At 43.2% G+C, this 21,348-nt stretch overlaps 1 protein-coding gene and 1 pseudogene across 1 annotated transcript; both read right to left on the reverse strand.

Moving 5' to 3' along the window:
- Positions 1-1,727: 1,727 nt before the first annotated feature.
- LOC145819162 (putative mitochondrial protein AtMg00860 pseudogene) lies at positions 1,728-2,285 on the reverse strand (annotated as a pseudogene).
- Positions 2,286-2,621: 336 nt separating this feature from the next.
- LOC145819168 (uncharacterized) lies at positions 2,622-3,929 on the reverse strand. Its single transcript, XM_082913129.1, has 3 exons — positions 3,514-3,929; positions 3,186-3,420; positions 2,622-3,068 (listed from the first exon to the last, which is right to left on the reverse strand). The coding sequence occupies exons 1-3, from the start codon at positions 3,927-3,929 to the stop codon at positions 2,622-2,624; spliced, it is 1,098 nt and encodes a 365-aa protein (XP_082769255.1).
- Positions 3,930-21,348: the final 17,419 nt, after the last annotated feature.

Consider the following 21,348-nt stretch of genomic DNA (forward strand, 5'->3'; position numbering starts at 1 on the left):
AACCTTTACGATTGAAATTTCGCAATTTTGTAACTGTTTCACTTGCCGATCCAGAATTCGCATTGGTTTTTCTTCGTAAGTTAGCTTGTCATTCAACTCAACTTGGTGGTAATCAACGACATGTGTCGGATCCGGAAGGTATCCTCGAAGCATAGAAACATGAAATACGTTATGTACTTGACTCATATTTGGCGGAAGGGCAACCCGGTAGGCTACCGGACCCACTCTTTCCAAAATCTGAAAGGGACCAACATATCGGGGTGTTAACTTACCCCTTTTTTCGAAACTTTGATGCCCTTTCGTCGGAGTGACCTTTACAAAGACATGACTATCCACTTCAAACTCCAAATCCCTTCGTTGGTTATCCGCATAACTTTTCTACCTACTTTGAGCAGTCTTCAACCTTTCTCGAATAATTTTAACCTTTTCAGTTGTCAACTAAACAATTTCAGGCCCTAGCAACGATCTATCTCCAACTTCGGCCCAACATACGGGAGAATGACATGGTCTTCCATACAGAGCTTCATAGGGTGCCATTTCAATACTTGAGTGGTAACTATTATTGTACGCAAACTCTACCAACGGTAGATGGGTTTCCCAACTTTCTTGAAAATCTAACACAAACATTCGGAGCATATCCTCCAGAGTCTGCATCGTTCTCTCAAATTGACCGTCAGTCTGACGATGGAAAGCTGTGCTGAACTTCAATTCTGTACCCATTGCTTCCTCTAGACTTTGCTAAAATCTGGAAACAAACTTTGGATCCCTATCTGACACAATTGAGACCGGAACCCCATGAAGCCTTACAATTTCATTCATATAAATTACTGCCAGTTTATCTGCATTATATTGAGTCTTCACTGGTAGGAAGTGAGAGGGCTTAGTTAATTGGTCCACAATGACCCATATTGAATTCATACCCCGAAGGGTCCGTGGTAACCCCACAACAAAATCCATGGTTAGATGTTCCCACTTCCATTCTGGGATTGGAAAGGGTTATAACAAACCTGCTGGTCTTTGATGCTCCGCTTTTACCTGCTGACATTGCAAACATTTAGAGACAAACTCCGCGATCTCCTTCTTTATACTGGGCCACCAGAATTTTTGCTTCAAATCTCGGTACATTTTAGTACTCCCTGGATGCACTGAAAATCTTGAGGTATGTGCTTCTTCCATCAGTTTCTGTGTAAGTTCCAACACATTGGGAACACATATTCGGTTTTGAAATTTGAGCAACGAGTCTACTAAACTGAATCCCGGTTTTGGTTTTGTCTCTAATTCTCCACATGTCTTCTTTAGAGTTTCATTTTCCATTTGATGTAATTTAATCTCCTCAAGTAGGGTCGGTTGAGCCATCACTACTGCCATTATAGCTTCTTGCCCATGTAATACAAGGTCTACTTCCATTTTAACCAGTTCAGTTGCTAGTTCCTTTTGCCCTGTAATCAAATTTGCCAAATTTCCCATATTCTTCCGACTAAGCGCGTCTGCGACTGTGTTGGCTTTACCGGGATGGTAATGAATCTGCAAGTCATAATCCTTAATAAGTTCCAACCACCGTCGCTGCCGCATGTTCAACTCTTTTTGAGTAAAAAGATACTTGAGACTCTTATGGTCGGTGTACACATCGCAGGTAGTGCCATACAGATAGTGTCTCCATATCTTCAAAGCAAAGACTACTGCTGCTAGCTCAAGATCATGCGTGGGATAATTCTTCTCATGGGGTTTCAACTGTCAGGAGGCATAAGCGATAACCCTTCCATTTTGCTTTTCTGCGAAGCATCACTATAGATTACAAACCCTTCAATTCCGGATGGTAAGGCCAGCACTGGTGTTGTAGTTAATTTTGTTTTCAATTCTTGGAAAGCAGATTCCCGCTCTACAGACCATTCAAATGAAACTCCCTTACGAGTCAGTTGTGTAAGCGGTACTGCGATTTTGGAAAAATCTTGAACGAACCTTTTGTAATATCCAGCTAATCCCATAAAGCTATGCACCTCAGTCACATTAGTGGAAGTTGGCCAATTCACGATCGCCTTAATTTTGTGTGGGTCAACAGAAACTCCTTCCTTTGTTATGATATGCCCTAGAAATGCCACCTCTTGTTGCCCGAATGCACATTTCTTCAGCTTTGCATACAGATTCTTTTCCCTAAGAGTCTGAAGGATCAAGTGAAGATGGTTCTCATGAGCTTTCACATTCTTTGAGTAAATGAGGATATTATCAATAAAGACCACCAGAAACTCGTCCAAATAGGGCTTGAAAACACGGTTCATTAAATCCATAAATGTTGCTGGTGCGTTAGTTACTCCAAAGGGCATAACCAGAAATTCATAATGACCGTACCAGGTTCGAAAAGTTGTCTTCTCGACATCATCAGTTTTGACCTTTAATTGGTGGTATCCGGATCGTAAATCAATCTTCGAAAAGACTTGTGCCCCTTGTAGTTGGTCAAATAAATCATCGATCCGTGGCAATGGGTACTTATTCTTGATTGTCACTTTATTAAGCTCCCTGTAGTCTATACATAATCGGAGTGATCCGACTTTCTTTTTCACAAACAGAACTGGTGCACCCCAAGGCGACGCACTCGGGCGAATGAACCCCTTGTCAAGTAAATCCTACAACTGAATCTTTAATTCCTTGATTTCAGCTTGTGACATTCTGTATGGAGTCTTAGAGATAGGTTGGGTTCCCAGTATCACTTCAATGGTAAATTCAATTTCATGGTTCACTAATTGCTCCGGTAATTCTTCCGGAAAAATATCTGAAAATTCACAGACAATTGGAATCATGTCAATACTTCTGCCCATCACCTGCCCTTCCAAAACACTGCATAAATACCCTTGGCACCCTTTCTGAATAAGTTTACAAGCCTTTGCTGCAAAAATCAAATATGGTGGAGAGGCCACTTCCTGACCCTGAGAAGTAGACTCTGATTGTCCCGGAGGGTGGAAGCTAATTTGCTTCGTCAAGTAGTCTATAGTTGCACCATATTCACTCAACCAGTCCATTCGCAGAACAATATCAAAATAGATTATGTCGAGAGGTAACAAATTAGCATATTTCTGAATATCCCCAAGTTAGAGTTCACAAGCTAAATATATAGAAGCACAGATCATAGAGTCTCCCATAGGTGAAGACACACACAACATATAAGACAATTTTTCTTCAGTTTTATCTACATTAGGAGCAAATAGTTTTGACACAAAAGAGTGGGTGGAGCCAGAATTGAACAATACATAAGCAGAATGACCGTGAACCATAAATGTACCTGACACCACTGTTGCCGCATTTTGCACATCTCCCGGAACCAATGCAAACACCCTGCCTTGTCTCGCAGTGTCTTTATTGTTAGTAGGCTTGGCAGCTGACTTAGTGTTGGTAGGTGGTGTAGACCCCGCTGAACTGGTAGCAGCCCTATTGCCATTTTGTTGCTTTCTCTGAGGGCAATCTTTTATCAAATGGCCCGTTTTACCACACTGAAAACAGGCTCTGGACTTCTGATATCACGTTCCACGATGCTTCTTTCCACATTCTAAACAAATAGGAATTGAATCTTGACTAGGGGTAGAAGCATTTGATGTCCCTGAATTTTGTTTCTTGTTTGGTGGAGTAGTTGACCCCTTTGACCATTGACTGTTTTTCCTTTTCCCTTTCCACTCGGAAAGTCGGTTCTGAGCAGCAATATTTCCTTCCGCTATAACAGCCCTTTCCAACGCATCAACATAAGTGGGTAACTTCAACATATTAACTCGGTCCAGGATAGCACCCCGTAATCCCCTTTCGAACTTCTGTGCCTTCTTATAATCCGTGTCTACCATATGAGGTGCAAACAGGGCTAGCTCCGCAAATTGGGCTTCATATTCAGCAACGGTCTCGTTCCCTTGTCTAAGAGTTTCAAATTCAGTCGCCTTCTTATCTCGCATACTTTGAGCAAAATACTTATCATAGAATAATTCCAGGAATCTGTCCCATGTCAATCCTTGATGTATAGTTCTTGTAAGCATCCACCACCTTCGTGCCTTGTCCTCAAGAGTGAAGGCAGCCAGTTGCACCTTTTTGAGCTTCGGTACAAGGGAAAACTTCGAATAACTTCTCTATTCCTAATACCCATGGTTCAGCTTTCATTGGTTCTATCCCCCCTTTGAATGACGGTGGTTTCATCTTTTTAAAATCCTTTACGAGTCTAATGGTTCGATCCTCAACTTGAAAATCCTGTACTGCCAGTGGAGGTACCGGTGGCGGTGGCGGTTGAGGCTGTGGCTGTTGTTGTTGTTGTCGTAGGGTCTCTGCCATTTGCATAATCATTCGTTCCATCCTATCCAACCGTGCAGAAGTAGCATCTTTCAAGCCTTCTGTCCTTGTCCTCACCATAATCTACACAACAATCAATTATATACCATAGACATAGTTCAAAATTGTTAGCATTATCAGAGTACACTTAACGTTGCCATCGATCTTTTCATATACTTTTAGGATGTCATGCAAAATGCCTAAGTCTTTTCTAGACACCCTAAAGCTCAATCGATCCGTGTGTGAGATAGCAACTCAGGCTCTGATACCACTTGTCACGCCCCAAACCTGCCCCTAAAAGTTTGGGCATGACCTATTCAAAAACGGACATTTAACCTGATATACATACCATACGGGGCCTTACCGGAAGCATTTAATATCATTAAATAATAGAAACAAACTCCATTGAGCTACTACTACTATGCCAGGATCATAAACATCATGACAGGTAAATAAAATCCAAAACATACACCTGAACATCGGTTATATACATATCTATATACAGACCCGGCCCTACATTTGGGCGTATAACAAAAACATTGGGTTAAAGAAGTTATGTACTTTCCACCCTACACAAAAATTAGGGTACAAGCCAACATCTTAACAAAACTTCACAAAAATGGAAGTGGCTTCCTTTAGGCCTTGTCACGTAGAGGTCGACCAAAGAGAATGGACTTCATGGGTTAGGACTGACCTCCCGGTTGGTTACCAACAGAAGCAAACATAACACAGAGTGAGCCAGGCTCAGTGAATAGTAATACATATATAATTTGATGTTCAACTTAAATCATAAGACGAATCAATGCGTATAAATACAGAAATTACATGTTTAATCTGATTCTGTATTAATTTCAGAACAGCCTTGGGCCTAATCTTGAAACATAATGGCTTTAAGCCCTTGAACGAAGTGGCAATATCCCTTAAACATATTGGCATTAAGCCCTTAAACACGTTGGCATTGAGCCCTTGAACATATTGGCATTGAGCCCTTGAGTATTGGCACTAAGCCTTAAACATGCATGTATGAACCCAAGAGGTGTCTCATACGGATTCTAGAGGTGACTCACTTCGTAGCACTTAGTTCCGTGCAGCACTTTGTTTCATATTCTAACAACTTAAACGGAATGGCCAAAGGCCTAGATATCAAAGTCTTACCGAGTTCTGAAGTCATATAAAAACATTTAAATTCTTTTACATGGTTCATTCACATCCTTACTAACATTCAACCAAGTTACATAATTGGTGTGCATTAACAGAATGCAATTACCAATCATTAGCTGTAGGAAAGCGTACTACAACAGTACTACTATTCACAGTGTTGTGATGGCGTGCTAGTTCCTCCCGAAGCACATCCTGTACACATTCACAACTTGCAATTTAGTTCATCTTTCTTTGCTGAGTCATTTCCTGAGTCATTTCACTTCAAACATATTTTACAACATTAGTCAGCATAAAATACAATTTCTAAAAATATTCGAGAATTGAACACGCAAAACGGAGCAAACCGTTTTTCTCAGCATGGGCCGCACGTGCGGCTGTGAGCCCCGCCCGTGCGGCAAATACCCCCGCACGTGAGGCAGTGATGCCCCGCACATGCTTTTATAGCAGTGTTCAACATGCCAAAATTCCTCATTCCCCGCACGTACGGCCATGACTCCAGCACGTGCGGCTAGGGTTCCCGCACGTGCGGCCATGACCCACGCACGTGCGACGATTCTGTGCAAAACAGTCCAAAAATTTATACAAAATCCCATCTTTTGGTGAGCTTCTCTGAGGCTTGAAATAGGCTTTTTAATTGATGTAACATGGTTCAAAATTTATGTACAAAGACATGTCAAACATGTATCAATTTCATCATGAATTGATTCTTCAATTCCTTACAGTTCACAACATAAGTTAAACACTTTGAATTTCTTCTAACTTATTACCAACCATATACACAATCATTCAAAGCCATAAATGAGTTCAAACATGTGAGGGTAAGAAGTAGAATGATAATGAATACAATGATAAGGAATATAATGAACTTCTACTCCCTAACCTAACTTAACTTCAAACCAATTCCATGATACTACATCTCTCAATTTAACCAACACACACCCTAGCTTGCATGATTGCCAATTACTTCAAGTAAACTCACATACCTGGAGCTCTAAATCTTCTTGATTCTCCCAATCCTTAGCTTGAAGAACTCCTCCTCTCAATTTCTTCTCTTCCCTTTCTCTCAAGATATTTTGCGGAGCTCTAAGTCTAAGTCAAACATCTAAAGAACATGGCTATATATGGATACAAGGTGAATAGGACAAAATTAAATCAATTTAATCGTTCCAAATTGAATTTTCACAAAAATACTCATTATTACTTAAAAATTATGCTGACTCCAAATATTAAATCAATTTCAGATATTTCACCGTAACCCCTCTCGGTTTCTTCTCACTATTTTGTGCAAGCACAACTAGGGTTTCTAACTCTATTTCTGAGAGATTTAGACTTTTAGGGCTAAACTCACCATACGACCCACTAAGACCACTCAACTCGCTGCCTCTCTCTTCATTTAGTATAGCATTAATGTTCCCCTTTTTAGTCAAATCTTTTGTTTCCATTTCAAAACAAGAAACCGCAGTTCAGTGAAGTATTGAATGCAAACCCTAGAAACGAAGTTTCTAGAGAGAAGGAGGAGCCTCTCACACTAACCCATCTGCTACATTTGCATCTGTTTTGGAATTGGAGTTGGCACAGTTACCATCTCCTATATGTGTAGTATCGCCTGTTGGAGGTGAGTTAAATGTGGTGCTTATGTTAAACTGATATCGTTAAGGTACAAATACTCAGTAAATTCTATTGCTCAGTGGCTATGCAAGATTAGGTTGAGTTAAACTTGGCCAGTTAAGCGAATGACACATTTACGGGACCCAAGCTATGTAGTTACTAGAACAGAACGGAGAAGCATGGAGAAGCACAGATAAAGTTAGAGAGAAACTTTGTTCTTGAGAGGTAGAAGACAAAGTTAGAGAAAATGAAAGAGAAATACGAAGAAAATTACAGGGAATTCAAATTGATCCTTTCGGACTTGAGAATTGAACACTTGGGTGATTTTGAAAACCTCAGATGAGATGTTTAAATTGAACTAATATCTTTAAGCTACAGTTACCCCGTAAATTCGTTTTCTTAGAGGCTAAGCAAGATTAGTTTGATTTCAACCTGGCCACTTAAGCTAATGAAGCTAATTAGTTCCTAGAACGAATGAGAGAAGGATGGAGAAGCACAGAGAAAGTCAGGGAGAAACTATCTTCTTGAGAGCTAGACAAGAAAGTTAGAGAAAAGAAAGAGAAATAGAAAGAAAATCAAACGGAACTCAAATTCAACCTTTTGGACTTGAGAATTGAACACTTAGGAGATTTCGAAAACCTTAAACGAGGTGCTTAAGTTAGACTAATGTTGTTAAGTTACAATTACTCAGGAAGTTCTCTTTGTTTGTTGACTTATCCACCCAAAAAAAGTTCTCTTTGTTAGAGGCTAAGCAAGATTAGTTTGATATAAACTTCGCCGCTTGAACAAATGAAACAATTAGGGGGCCCAAGCTAATTAGTTCCTCGAACGAAAGAGAGAAGGATGGAGAAGCACAAAGAAAGTTAGAGAGAAACTATCTTCTTGAGAGCTACACAAGAAAGTTAGAGCAAAAAAAAAGAGAAATAGGAAGAAAATCAGGCGGAATTCAAATTCAACCTTTTGGACAAATGAGAAAATGTTCTTCTTGAATTAGTTTTCAGGGGATTAGGTTGAGAGCTTCTCTCTCTAAAATCTAGAGAGAGAATGCTCCCACCGTTGTTACCCATGGAGTTTTGAGGTTTCCTTATCAGATTTTTTTTCTGGTTTGGGCGTTGCTGTGTGTTGTTGCTAAATCTGGTTTTATTTTCTCCAGATTTAGTAGTGTTTAACCTTTTCTGGTATCCACCCAAAAAGGTGAAGTTCTGGTGCTATTTAGGCTTGATGTTTTGGCTCCTATACTCTAGTCTGAGTTTGAGTGAGCAAAGTTTTCAAGCTTGGTGGTTTTCGGCTGTGAGATGGTTGTTTCTAGTGCTCCATTGCAATTTCTGAGTTGTCCAGTCTTGATCCTTCTTGGTTGGTTTGGGGTGTTCTTGGGTGACCAAGTTGTTTTTCTTTCGATTGCTTAGGCTGGGTACGGTGGCAGATTTATCCGGCCATGGAAAGTTTGTTAGCTCCGGCACTGGTGTGTTCTGGGTTTGGAGCGTGGTAGTATTTCTGTGAGTGTGCAGGTTTGGGTCAGTACTCGGTGTTGACTCCATATGCATTGTTCCGATAGCTCAGGTATCGTATTCAGAGAAATTTCCAACGAGTTGGGCTGGTGAAGCTGGATTCATCCGATGGATTTGGAAAACGGGGTTAGTGCTCCAGGCGTGGAAACGTCTTCAGTTCCGACACTGGTTGTTTTTTCGATTCACCGGTGATGTGCATGTCTCTCGTTTGGTTTGGTGAGTGAAGATGGTAACTTACGTCCTTGTTTTGCTGATGTTCACCGTCACATGCTTGCGGTGACTGTTTCTGGTTCCGGGGGTTGTGAGAACGGTGGTACAATGATTGTGAGAACGGTGTGCATCACGTGTTCTATATGCTCCGGCCATGGCTGTTTTTTCGCCAGTCGATGTTGCTAGTAGTTACGTTTTGTGATGGAGCGTGATGGTTACGTGTGGTCTGTCGAGTGGTTTTCCGCCAAAGCTTACTGTATAAGCTTGCTGATGTTCTGCTCAAGGATGACACGTGGGTCTTGGGGCAGATCAACTATTGGGTGCCGTGTACATCAACTATTACATGGGGCTGATGATGAGGAAGGTATTAACTTTTCAACTTTATATATATATTTATATATATATTTGGTTGTTGACTGGGGGCTTAATGGACTGGGCAGCTGGGGCCCACTTGGTAATCTTATTCCAAGTTTTGGGGCGTAAAGTGGATTGTGGCAGTGGGCAATTTTTTAGCCAACGGCAAATTGGGTTTATGAAGATATTGGTGGGGCCCTTTCTTGGGTCCATGTTTATTTACTGTGGGCGTCCGTGGGCCTCCTTTCAGGGTGCTCGTGGCCTTGTTGATTTTGGGCCTTTTCTTGGGCTCAATTGTATTGGGTCTCAATTTTATTGGCGTGCCCATTTATTTTTGATTAGCCACAATGCAACGAATCTTTTGTAGTCGATTATTTCATGATGATTAATCGTGTGATCCTCATGTGACTCGATATGAGGTTAGTTTTGGGCCATCTCCGCCAAGAGTGATTGGGGAGTCACTGCTATGGGGAATAGTGGTTCGATAACTAGCCGAGTTAGAGACTGGGAGATGAGCGGGAGGATAGCTACTGGTTTTCTGGTCGCTTCTTGTCTTCATGTGACCCATCTTGATTGATTGCTCTGCCACGCCTGACATGGAGTGATGGGGACACTGCCGTGGGGTTTGAGGCTTGTGATCTACCCAGGAAGGGACTGGGGGATGTGATGATTGCTCTCATGTTTTGTTGGCTATGTTTTGGTTTGCTGCAGCGGGGCTATTGTTTTTTCACTACAACTCTCAAGACCGTGGCTTATGGTTACTGACCGTACTAGCTTCATGTGATTCTGTTGGGATTTCTCATGGGGTAGATTTTTTCCTCCGTTACGGCTTTGGTTAAGTGGCTTGGATGTCACGGCTGTGAGGAGTGGGATGCTTATTGGATTCCATGTGTTTATCTACAGTAGGGACTGGGGGCTCGTGGGGTTGGTGGTATCCTTCGTTTCTGGCGTGAGAGTTGTAGCTTTGTGAGTGCCTGTCGTGTTTTACAAGTTTTTGGGGTGCTTCTTTGTATCTTTGCCCATATATTCATCCTAAGTTTCATTCTATTATCTCTGATGGTAGGGGTTACTTGGGGACAAAAAGGATATATGGGCAAAGTTGGGTTGTTTGTTACTTTGTTGTTCTTGTATATCCCCCTCTTTCTTAGAGGGGTGTAGTGGTAGTTTCTGTTGGGTTTGTAATTGTTTTGTTATTTTATTATTTGTTGTTGGGCGTATCTGGGGTATGTCCTTGTAAACTTGTAAATTTCATTGTCTTTATTTTATGACTTACTTACCCAAAAAAAAAAAACCTTTTGGACATGAGAATTGAACACTTAGGAGATTTCGAAACCCTTAAATGAGGTGTTTAAGTTAAACTAATGGTTGTTAAGTTACAATTTTTGGGTGAATAAGTTAAGTTACAATTACTCAGTAAATTCTCTTTGTTAGAGGCTAAGCAAGATTAGTTTGATTTAAACTTCGCCACTTGAACAAATGAAATAATTAGGGGGCCGAGGCTAATTAGTTTCTCGAACAAAAAAGAGAGAAGGATGGAGAAGCGCCGAGAAGTTAGAGAGAAACCTTTTTCTTGAGAGCTAGAACTAATATCGATAATTACTCAGTAAATTCTCTATCTTTGAGACTAAGCAAGATTAGTTTGACTTAAACTGGGCCACTTAAGCTAATGGTACAATTAGGGTCCCAAGCTAATTAGTTCCATGAATGAAAGAGAGAAGGATGGAGAAGCACAGAGAAAGTTAGAGGGAGACTTTTATCTTGAGAGCTAGAAGAAGAGAAAGTTAGAGAAAAGAAAGAGAAGTAGGAAGAAAATCAAAGGGAATATTCATCCTTTTGGAGTTGAGAATTGAACACTTATGTGATTTGGAAAATCATAAATGAGGTGTTTAAGTTAAACTAATATCGTTCAGCTACAGTTACTCAGTAAATTCTCTTTCTCAAAGGCTAAGCAGGATTAGTTTGAGTTAAACTTAGCCACTTAAACTAATGGAACAATTAGGGGCCCAAGCTAATTAGTTCCTAGAACAAAAGAGAGAAGGACGGAGAAGCACAGAGAAAGTTGGAGAGAAACTTTTTTCTTGAGAGATAGAAGAGACAGTTAGAGAAAAGAAAGAGAACGGGAAAAAAATCATGGGGAATTCACATTCGTCCTTTTGGGCTTGAGAATTGAACAGTTGGGGAATTTGGAAAACCTTAAATGCGGTGCTTATGTTTAACTAATATCGTTAAGTGGCAATTACTCAGTAAATTCTCTTTCTTAGATGCTAAGCAAGATTTGTTGTAGTTAGGCCTCTAAAGCTTCCAATTTCTGATTCAAACATTATAATTGTAACAGATGTTCTTTTCTTACCAAACAGATCTAGATCTCTAATCATGAGATCCATGTACTTAAACTTAATTTCTTATGAAATCTTACTTTAAGCATTTAAATGCACAGAATAAGGGACTGAAATTTTGGATAGAAACACATACGAGGGTCGGGTTATTACAGCCTCATTGTTTGAGACTTTGAACCGGAGTTTGAATACTAGAGGAATACGAGAATTATCGGGTGCTATCAGCAACACCCATCTCCCATACCCGTATTGGTTTGACGCTCCGTCAAAGTACATCGTCCAAAACTTGTCTTCGACATGCAAAATGGCCTCGTCTGGGAATAAATACTCAACTGCTTCATCCTCTTCGACTAGGTGATCGGCTAGGAACTCTGCTACCGCTCTCCCTTTCATTGACTTGCAAGTCACATACTTCAGATTGAATTCGAAAACTAGAAGCAACCAACGAGCTAGCCTACCCGTAAGTGCCTGTTTCTCGAAAAGATATTTGATGGGATCTAATCTTGAAACCAACATTACAGAGTGAGCTAACAGGTAATGCTGCAGCTTCCTGGTAGCCCATACCAAAGCCAGACAAGCCTTCTTCAACGGAGTGTAACAGGTTTCGTAATCTAGCATCTTCTTGCTCAGGTAGTAGATAGCTCTCTCTACCTTGTCCTCAGACTCCGGTGCAAGCATGCAGCCCATTGTAGTTTCAGTTACTGAAAGGTACAAAATCAACGATTTCCCCAGCTCAGGTGGTGACAACACGGGTGGGTTTTGTAAACAGTGCTTGATCTGTTCAAAAGCAGCTTGGCATCGGTCGTCCCATTGGAATTTCTTTCCTTTCTTCAAGAGGCCAAAGAGTGGTTCACAAGTCAAGGATAATTTAGAAATAAACCGTCTTATGAATTGTACTTTACCCAGAAAGCCTCGCACCTCCTTTTCAGTCCTCGGTAGTGGCATTTCTAAGATGGCCTTGATTTTGGAAGGGTCGACTTTGATACCTCTCTGTGTAATCAAGAACCTCAGCATTTTCCCTGCTGTAACGCCAAACGTACATTTCTGAGGATTCAGCTGCAGCCGAAATTCTCTGATCCTTTAGAAGAACTTTTGCAAGGCCATGCAGTAGCCCTCTCTTTCTTTGGACTTGACAATCATGTCGTTCACATACATCTCAACCTCTTTGTGGATCATGTCATGCAATATCATGGTCGCGGCCCATTGATATGTAGCTCTAGCATTCTTCAGCCCAAACGGCATCACTCTATAACAGTAGGTCCCCCACGGTGTGGTAAAAGCAGTCTTCTCCCGGTCTTCGGGTGCCATTACAATTTGGTTGTGGCCTGAAAAGCCATCCATAAATGAGAGCAATGCATGCCCCATTGTGAGGTCCACTAACTCATCAATATGCGGCAGAGGAAAGTCGTCCTTCGGACTGGCTTTGTTGAAATCTCTAAAATCCACGCATACTCGAATCTTGCCACCCTTCTTTGGTACTGGAACTATGTTAGCCAACCAAGTTGGGTACTCAGATACTAGCAGGAACCCTGCGTCAATTTGCTTGGTGACCTCTTCTTTGATCTTGATGGCCCAGTCGGGGCAGATCCTTCTGAGCTTCTGTTTGACAGGTCGGGCCTCTAGGTCAAGAGGGATCCAGTGCTGTACAATCTCAGGATCGATTCCAGGCATGTCTTCGTAGGACCACGCGAAAACATCTTTGAAATTTTTTAATAAAGCGACTAAGCGCTCGCGCTGCTCCGAAGACAACGTGGACCCGATCTGGGCCAGCCGCGGGTCCTTCTCAGTACCAACATTAATTTGGATGATTTCGTCAACTAGCGATTTTACAAACCTCTCCTGCTCTTGTTCTAGCAAATATTTCAAAACCAGAGGAATTTCTTCCTCGTCATTTTCATCGAAATTTTGAAAGTCTGAATTAATGCAATAAATCAAGGGCCCAGAAAAATACTTAAGGGCCACAGCCGTTCCATTCTCATTAATCACTTCCAAGTCGCCTGATTCCTCTATTACAACAGACTAAAAGGAAAAAGAAAAAGACGACCCAGACAGGACTGTGGCATCCGGGTTGTCACCCCCAGGAATACTGGACTTAGACTCAGACGAGCTGGAACCTGATTCTGACCCTACAGACTCGGTAGAATCAGATTCTGGCTCACTACTTGACCCGGTGCTACTTGATAAAAAGCCTTCCTCGTACTGCCAGACGAGGGAAGGTGCAGTGGATGCATCCAAAATGTTTGAAGGTGGGCTCACAGCCGTTTCATTCCCAATCATGGACACTGAGAGATCATCCCCCAAGCACTCATGTACGATCGGAGGATCTAAAAGTAGACTAGTCAGTGCTACCCCCATTTTAATCTTGGTGCTCTCGGAATCCACTTCCTCACACTGCTCAACCTCAGCTGATGGGTCTGTCTCCTCCTTGGCAACATCATCCCCAGACAATTGTAAGTCAAAGAAGATCTCATATCCCGGCAGGTGCCTCTTCTTGGCATTCAACCATGGCTCTGGGAAGCTGTAGAATTGAAAGTCTTCCCCCTCCCAGACAAAGCGTCCGTTCAGGGTACCCTGAATAGGTCGGTGCATCAACTCAAAATGTTTCCCTGCCTGCTTAGCTCTGGCTCTCCCAGCCATTTTCTTGCCTTTCCTCACCCAATCCTCTTTGGTGGGTAGATAACCCAGACCAAAGGTATGCGGGTTATGCGGCACTATGGCCGATACTGCAATGCCTTTCTAGCCGCTTTTTCCTAGTCCCATCCCAGGGATATGCGGAAGCTTATTCATGAGGTACACAGACTGTGCACTGACATATAACCCCTCATCAACAACTAAGATGTTCTGAACGACCCAGGCCTCGACTAGGGTAAAACCTGATAGGTGTATCCTCCGTGCCATGCTCGATTTCCAAAACCGGTGTAGACACTTTTGGCGGCGGATGGATTGACGAATTCCCAAAAACTATAGCCACCCCCTTCCCGTGGGGGTATTTTAACATCTGATGCAGGGTAGAAGAGACTGCCTTTACCTGGTGCAACCACGGCCGCCCCAAGAGTAGATTAATGGTCATAAGAACATCTGAGACATGAAAATCAATCTCGTGTTGTCTCGGAAGAACCTTAGTGTGAATCCTCACGGTCCCCATCACCTGTCTGCTAGTATTGTCATAAGCCCTTATCATCTGGGCTGTGGGTATGAAGTTCGCAGGCTTTAACCCGATTATATATGCCGTCCTTGACGGGCACACGTTAATAGCGGATCCCGTGTCGACAAGAACCACCGGTATCCATTTGTTTCTACACTCCACAGAGATGTAGAGCGGTTTGTTATGATTCGTACCCTCAGGCAGTAGTGCCTTGTCGGAAAAGGTCAACATTGGGGAAACCCCTCCCAGAAAAACCAATCCCACCAGTTATTCAGGCGTAGTGTCTATTGAGAGTTTGGCCTTGTCCATTGTCGATAGGGCAGCTTGTCTACGAACACGTGAAGCCATAAGCAGTCCCCAGATGGAGATGTCTGCTTGTATCTTTTTCAACTGCTTCAGTGCAGCCTCTTCTTCAAGTAGCTTCTCTTTCTGCTTCTCCGACTCCTTGTCCTTTCCGGACACCTCTGGTTGATCTACGTATTGGGGTTTGAAATACCGCCCGCTCCTAGTCATGTGATCAACTTCGCCAATGTACCAGGTATCATCCGGCTGGTTACTCCCCCAGTCCTCATCTGTGTGCGTAAGACATAGATCGTCATCTTACCACCATATGCCATCGGTAGCCGACGGACACCTGTCCAGCTCCGTCACAACTATTCTTGTGCTCACAGCACCTTCTGTTCCCGTGCCCGCAGCATGCTCTGCTCCTGTGCACACAACACGTTCTGTCCCCGCAGGGGCTTTGGCCTTTCTGAGCCTCTCAGAATTTTCGATCCTTTCCCATTCAAACTGCTTCAGCGTAGCTTGCTGTTCAAAATCTCCTATATTCAAATTGCCTGGATCCCGAGCTAAATTCTTAACACTAGCGCTCTCCGGCGATGCATCCAGATTCCCGGCCCTTCCAGCCACAGTTGATGTCCCCGTCCCTGACGGACCCTGTTCTAGCTGAGGTTGTTCAAAAACATCCGGCTGGTCGTCAAGCCACCCAGTAGACTCCGCTGCCCTATCGGAATCAAACCAGTTGACTGTCACGTCTCCCGAGTCTTGTTCGTTGAAGAATTGAAGGTTCGCGATGTCCTCCTTCAGATCTGCTAAGTCATCTAGCCCCTGATTGAGTCCATCCTCCCGGACTACACAAATCCCTGCCCCTATTGGCAATTCCACATTCGGCCTAGCCTGGCCTGCTGATGTAATGTAACTGCTCAGGTTATACATGAAGCTTGCAGACCTCTCAGGCTCTGTATTTGCATTCTCGTCTACCTCCGCAATCGACCCACTTTTATCTTCAACAGCTACCACCACCGTTTTAGGTTGGGTTTGGGAGATGTCCAACAAGCACAAGTCAGTGCTGTCAGGAATGAACACCTCCGGCTTGGGTAGGTGGGAAGGGGTGATATATATACTAGGGTCGTATGGCACAACCCCAGTTTGGATCATATTGATGTGTTTGGGAGGTGGAGCTTGGTTATGTGGTGGGAGAGGGTTGGTTGTGACATTCGGTTTCTCCGGAGGCACGATCACCCTGTTGTCGACAAGATCTTGAATCTCGTGACGCAATCTATAGCACTGGTCGGTGTCATGACTATGCTGTAGGTGAAACACATAGTACTTCGCTGGGTTATTGGAGGGGGGTAGTTTTTCTGGCAATGGCCGCGGCTCTAGGGGTTTCAAGTGCCCTTTTCTGATTAAAACCCCTAAAGCTTTAGACAGGGGCATATATAGTGGAGTGAAGGTTCTTTAGCCTTTGGGAGCGTATCTGGCTGTTTGCGAGCTACTACCGGACGCACCGGTGAATGGCGTAACTGCAAGGGCTCTTGGGGTATTGGTGGTGGTAACTATACTCACATCTGAAGATCAAGCAGCTGCAACGCTGCTCGTGCCTGCATTCATACTGCGGTTGAATGTTCTCTTAGGCTGTTCTCTCTCATTATCAATGAGGCCCTACTTCATAGCGTCTTCGATCTGCACCCCTATCTCATGTAAATCTGCAAAGGTGGGGAGGGAGAGAACGATCATCTTCTACATAAGCTTGGGCTGGAGGTTGCGCACAACCATCTGAATCTGATCTTTGTCAACAGGCCTAATGGTCATCATTGAGGCCTTGGCCCTCCATCGGGTCACAAAATCGGAGAAGCCCTCCTTCGGTTCTTGCCTGGTGGTCTTGAGATCACGAGTTGTGACCTCGATCTGTGTATTGTAGGAGTATTAAGCTATGAAGGCCTCGGCCATCTCCTCCCAGTTTCTTTTGACGGAATCTTCCAGTTTTGCATACCAGATGGTCGCTACACCTGACAAGGTCCGGCCAAACAAAGAAAGCTTCTGTAATCTGGAGAGGCCCATTGGCCTCAGTATATCCAAAAGCAACCGTCAATGCACCATAGGATCCCCAGGCCCGTCAAAACGGTCGATGTGTGGCATTTTAAACTGATCTGGCAGCGTCACAGCCGAGTCAGTGTACCCATCCTCAATATCCAGAATGGACTTTATACCTAGAGAATTCTTGAACAGCTTTTCAAGTTTGCTCACTTTTAATGCCGTGGGGTCCACCTCGAACTCAAAGGGGGAATCCGGCAGGTTGATAGGTGTTTTGGATAGCTGGGGTAGAATTTGGGGCGGAGCCGGCCCGATTGGAACGTCCGTATCATCCTGGACGGGTGCTGTGTCCTCGAGTATGGGAACTCTTGGCGGGGGAGGAACTTGGTGTGAAGTAAATGCTCCGGTTTGCTGCTGTAACCTGGCGATTAATTCTGCCTGTTGGGCCATGACCTTGGCTTGTTGCTTGGCAAATTCTGCTTGATGGGCAGCGTCCTACTGCATAGTTCTCATATCATCTCCTCTATGCCTGCCATATCGCGCTAATTTATCTATACAACCGGTATATCTGTCCCTACAGTAGAAACTAAGACCTCAGCCTGACTGTCTACTGATGGGGTAGACCACTGATCTGACGACCGCTGTGCCGAAACACTGCGCCTTTTTGACCTCCGTTTGGTAACCGGGGGTAAAGAAAGGAACACTGCTTGTCCGTCTATCAGATCCCTAGATCGGTTAAGTCTACGACCTCTAACCTAGAGTGCTCGGGGGATATCTGCCTGGTCGGATGCAATGGTGCGAAACTACCTTGCAAAAAGATAAATAAAGCATAATAAGGAAATAATGAACAGAAAAAAAAAACAGCATAACTGCTTAAATAAAGACAACACACAGTTAGTAAATATAAACTGAATGGACTGTTCTCAACCACTGATCACTGTTCCCAAATCACTGCCCCCAAATCTGAATCTGATACCTGCAGATATAACTGATTCTCAAAGTACTGGTACTGATGCCCGCAAGCCTGATACCCAAACTTGCAGACTGATACGTGCATACCTGTGGAGGTCAACTTAAAAAGCACATAACAAGCAAGTAAGGGCCAAAACACCCCTATGTTGGGGTAGGGTTTCCTTATCCTATTGTTAGGAGCTAGGGTTTCACTACGCACACAGCAGTTTTCAAACAACCTACAATCGGATAAGCAACTTGTCCTAGATTTGGAATAGTTGCTATGGATTCCGAATATGCACTAGGTCGAATGGTCAAAGAGGATGCCCCGATTAAAACCGGGGTTTGTGTTCCCGTCGTGGCAGAGCCTGCAACCGGTCAGCCTTATGGAACGCTTCTCGAAGCGAGTCTCCGACAAACCGTTCAGGAATAGCATATGGCAAACACAGTGTCCTAGGCGCACCAATGCAAATGCAATGTAAAGAGACACATAAGTGTAATCAAAACAAGATATCATGAGTTTGAGTCAAGTTCTCTAAGTCCCCAGCAGAGTCGCCAGAAACTGTAGACGTCCCCGAACGTCCCGGGGAAAATCCCGTTTTGTTCATTTGGGGCTTACTACAAATCGGACTCAAATGTCACGGTTCATAATCTGATCCCGCAAAGTGCAATACAAGACTGATAAATCACGAAAGAGTCCAAATCCGGCAAATTGTTTTGGAAAATTGATTTTTAAGAAAGAAATGCGAAGTGTGGACTACTTTGCCAGATACAGAGTCGCCACCTAAATATTTTGTTTTTGGGAAAATTTAGGAAACCCTGACTCATTGCTTAAGGCCATGTGTCCGTCATCACCAAAGTTGCCTCGGCTCGGGAACTCGGGTACGATTGGGGAAGGTCAGTTATGAGCACCCCCGCTCGCCCGATCAAAGATCAGCCACTACTAAACATGATATCTTGTTTTTGAAAATGCATGCGTTCTTATTCCGGTTAATTAGCTAGAATTACTAGGTGATGCTCACAACACACAAATATAGACTAGATCGCCTAATTTGGAACAAAGCATTACATATCCATTTGTTTGGAAGGCGGTTTGAAGTTTGCTGCCCGCAAGTAGGCTAAATCACGGATTTCAATGAATTATCCCAATTCAAGCAACCCAACCTTCACCCACAGGCATTCAGGCAGTTATATCACATAAGCAATTAGCCTCATGGCAAGCATCCTGTTATATTAACACTTACACACATGCAAGATGCTAAAGCATAAACACTGACAGTGTACTCCAAGCCAAAACAAGAAACTAGATAGAAATCATGCATGATCCTAGTTCATGTTTAAGATGGCTAATGCAACACATGCAAAATGCAACTAGAATAGGCTTAGCTAGTCTAAGAATGGTATGTGAAATGCGACAACTCGATACACGTATTCAAGTTGGAATTGAAACACTATGCAATTAGTATGATGTGCCGAGTCTGGTGCGTGCAATACGAATGAATGAATGCAAACATGCTAACACAAGTATGCTAATTGAAACATGACCTAAAACTAACCATTGAAAGTGGGTAAGTAAAAGGGAGAAAGACGTGGGGTTGGAAGACATTCACAGATGCACGCACACTTATTACAAAATTCACCCTCTCGACGGAGGATCCGAATAAATAATACAAACCGAATGGTTAATCAACTATCCTAGCTAATTAATTATTACAAACCCTTAATTAGTTAACAAATTAATTACAAAAGGAGGCCGCCGCAGTTCCACCTCGGAATGATTGAATGATGCATGCTCGATCGCCTCGCTCGGAAACCCCTTGCCATGCCACATGTTGCCTCTGTTTGCACTGTTTTGCTCCTCTGAAAACTGCACAAGTCCTAAGGATATTTCGGAACCACTCCCTAAGAACTGTATGATGTCATCGGCCAAGAGATAGGACCACCGGCCATTGTAAAATGGTTATCGACTATTTGTAAGGCTCTCGGCCAGATTTTGGTAGCCGGCTGGCACTGAAGATGGCCGACCGGGCATATCTTCCTGCAGAATTTTGTTTTTGCTGCAGCAGAGGACAGACAGTGCATGGCAAGGCATTTATAAGATAATGTGTGCATAACCACCCTCCCTATCATGTTATAAACTCAAGGGAGTATGGCTCTCGACCCTCGGACCACCAATCACGCATTACAATGCATGATGGCCAAAGGTGCCAAGTGTTCAAATCGATGTGGAATGAATGCAACAAAACATATGAATGCCTAGAACTCTATCATGCTTGATCAAGAGCGTCGGCAATCGAGGGTTGAGGCACGTTTCATCACTTCAAGTACGAAACGTCCCTCGGCCTTCATGTTTGGTTTGACACCCCAAACCAAACACAATGCAATGCATGCAACCCAAGCACAATGCATCATGGGAATGTAAGGCAATGTAACATGAGCATGCCAAGTGCAATGTGATGCAACCTAACATGGAAACAGCATGGCAATGCAACAAGTATGCAATACTACAATGCAACCTAGATATGGAAATACACAAGGTGATTGGTATGCAACAATGACACCAACCATAAGGATGCAACAACATGCAATGCAATAAGCATACAACAATACACAAATGCATGATCCATGGACTGACACTAAAGATGGATAAACCTCAGCTGCACCAAAAACAGTAGCCAAAACACCCAAATCCAGGTACCAAAAAGGGAGACCTGAATGTACATACATAGGCAACGATGCACTATCCTCAACCAAGAGTAAAATGGGATAAACATGAGAACATGACAATGCAATGAGCTCTAAAATCATGTGAAGAATGATGCCAAATCATATACACAAGTGAAGCATGGCATGCTAATGGGCTCAATGCCCAAAGCTAGTCAAAGGGCTCTCACCATGGCCATATCAACCAAGCCCCAAAGGGCCAAAGTGACCTGAGACAGTCCTAGGGCGGGCCAAAATAAGGCTAGAACATGCATGGAATGAGGCCAAAACATGCTAAAAAGATGGGCACAAACAAGGGGCATGCAAGGCTACAAAGGGAGCATTACACTACGCCTATCATAACCAAACATGGCATGAATTATGCAATGAAAAACAGAGTTATAATATGTCAAAATAAGCCCCAAAACCCAATGAGATGGCATCCCAAAACCTAATCATGGAGACATATACGATGACCTAATCTTAAGGCACAAAACAACAACTCTTCAAAGCATTGAAAAGATGGCAAACATAAGTGTGTGGCTACACTACATGGACTGAAATGTGATTTCAAACGATGCCAAATCATGAGAATAGTCAAAACAATGCATGCTAACAACTCGGTGCACAAAGCTTAACAAGCTAGGATGAACTAAGGCTATACGAAGCAATGCATATATGATCAAATCAACACCAAAGAGAGCTTAAACATAGTGAAACATGACTAAACGTTCCTTGGAGTTGAGCCGAAATATGCAAGCAT

Source organism: Camellia sinensis, chromosome 1, assembly GCF_055761805.1.
Source record: "Camellia sinensis isolate YWXY chromosome 1, ASM5576180v1, whole genome shotgun sequence".
Taxonomy (NCBI): Eukaryota; Viridiplantae; Streptophyta; class Magnoliopsida; order Ericales; family Theaceae; genus Camellia; species Camellia sinensis.

Bases quoted from the DNA above. Each gene is read 5' to 3' on its own strand.
- LOC145819168 (XM_082913129.1), bottom strand. From the start codon at position 3,929: ATGCGAGATAAGAAGGCGACTGAATTTGAAACTCTTAGACAAGGGAAC. The intron at 3,421-3,513 runs GTGATATCAGAA...AAATGGCAATAG, and splicing joins GGAAAGAAGCATCGTGGAAC to GGCTGCTACCAGTTCAGCGG. The intron at 3,069-3,185 runs GTAGATAAAACT...GGGGATATTCAG, and splicing joins CAAAACTATTTGCTCCTAAT to AAATATGCTAATTTGTTACC.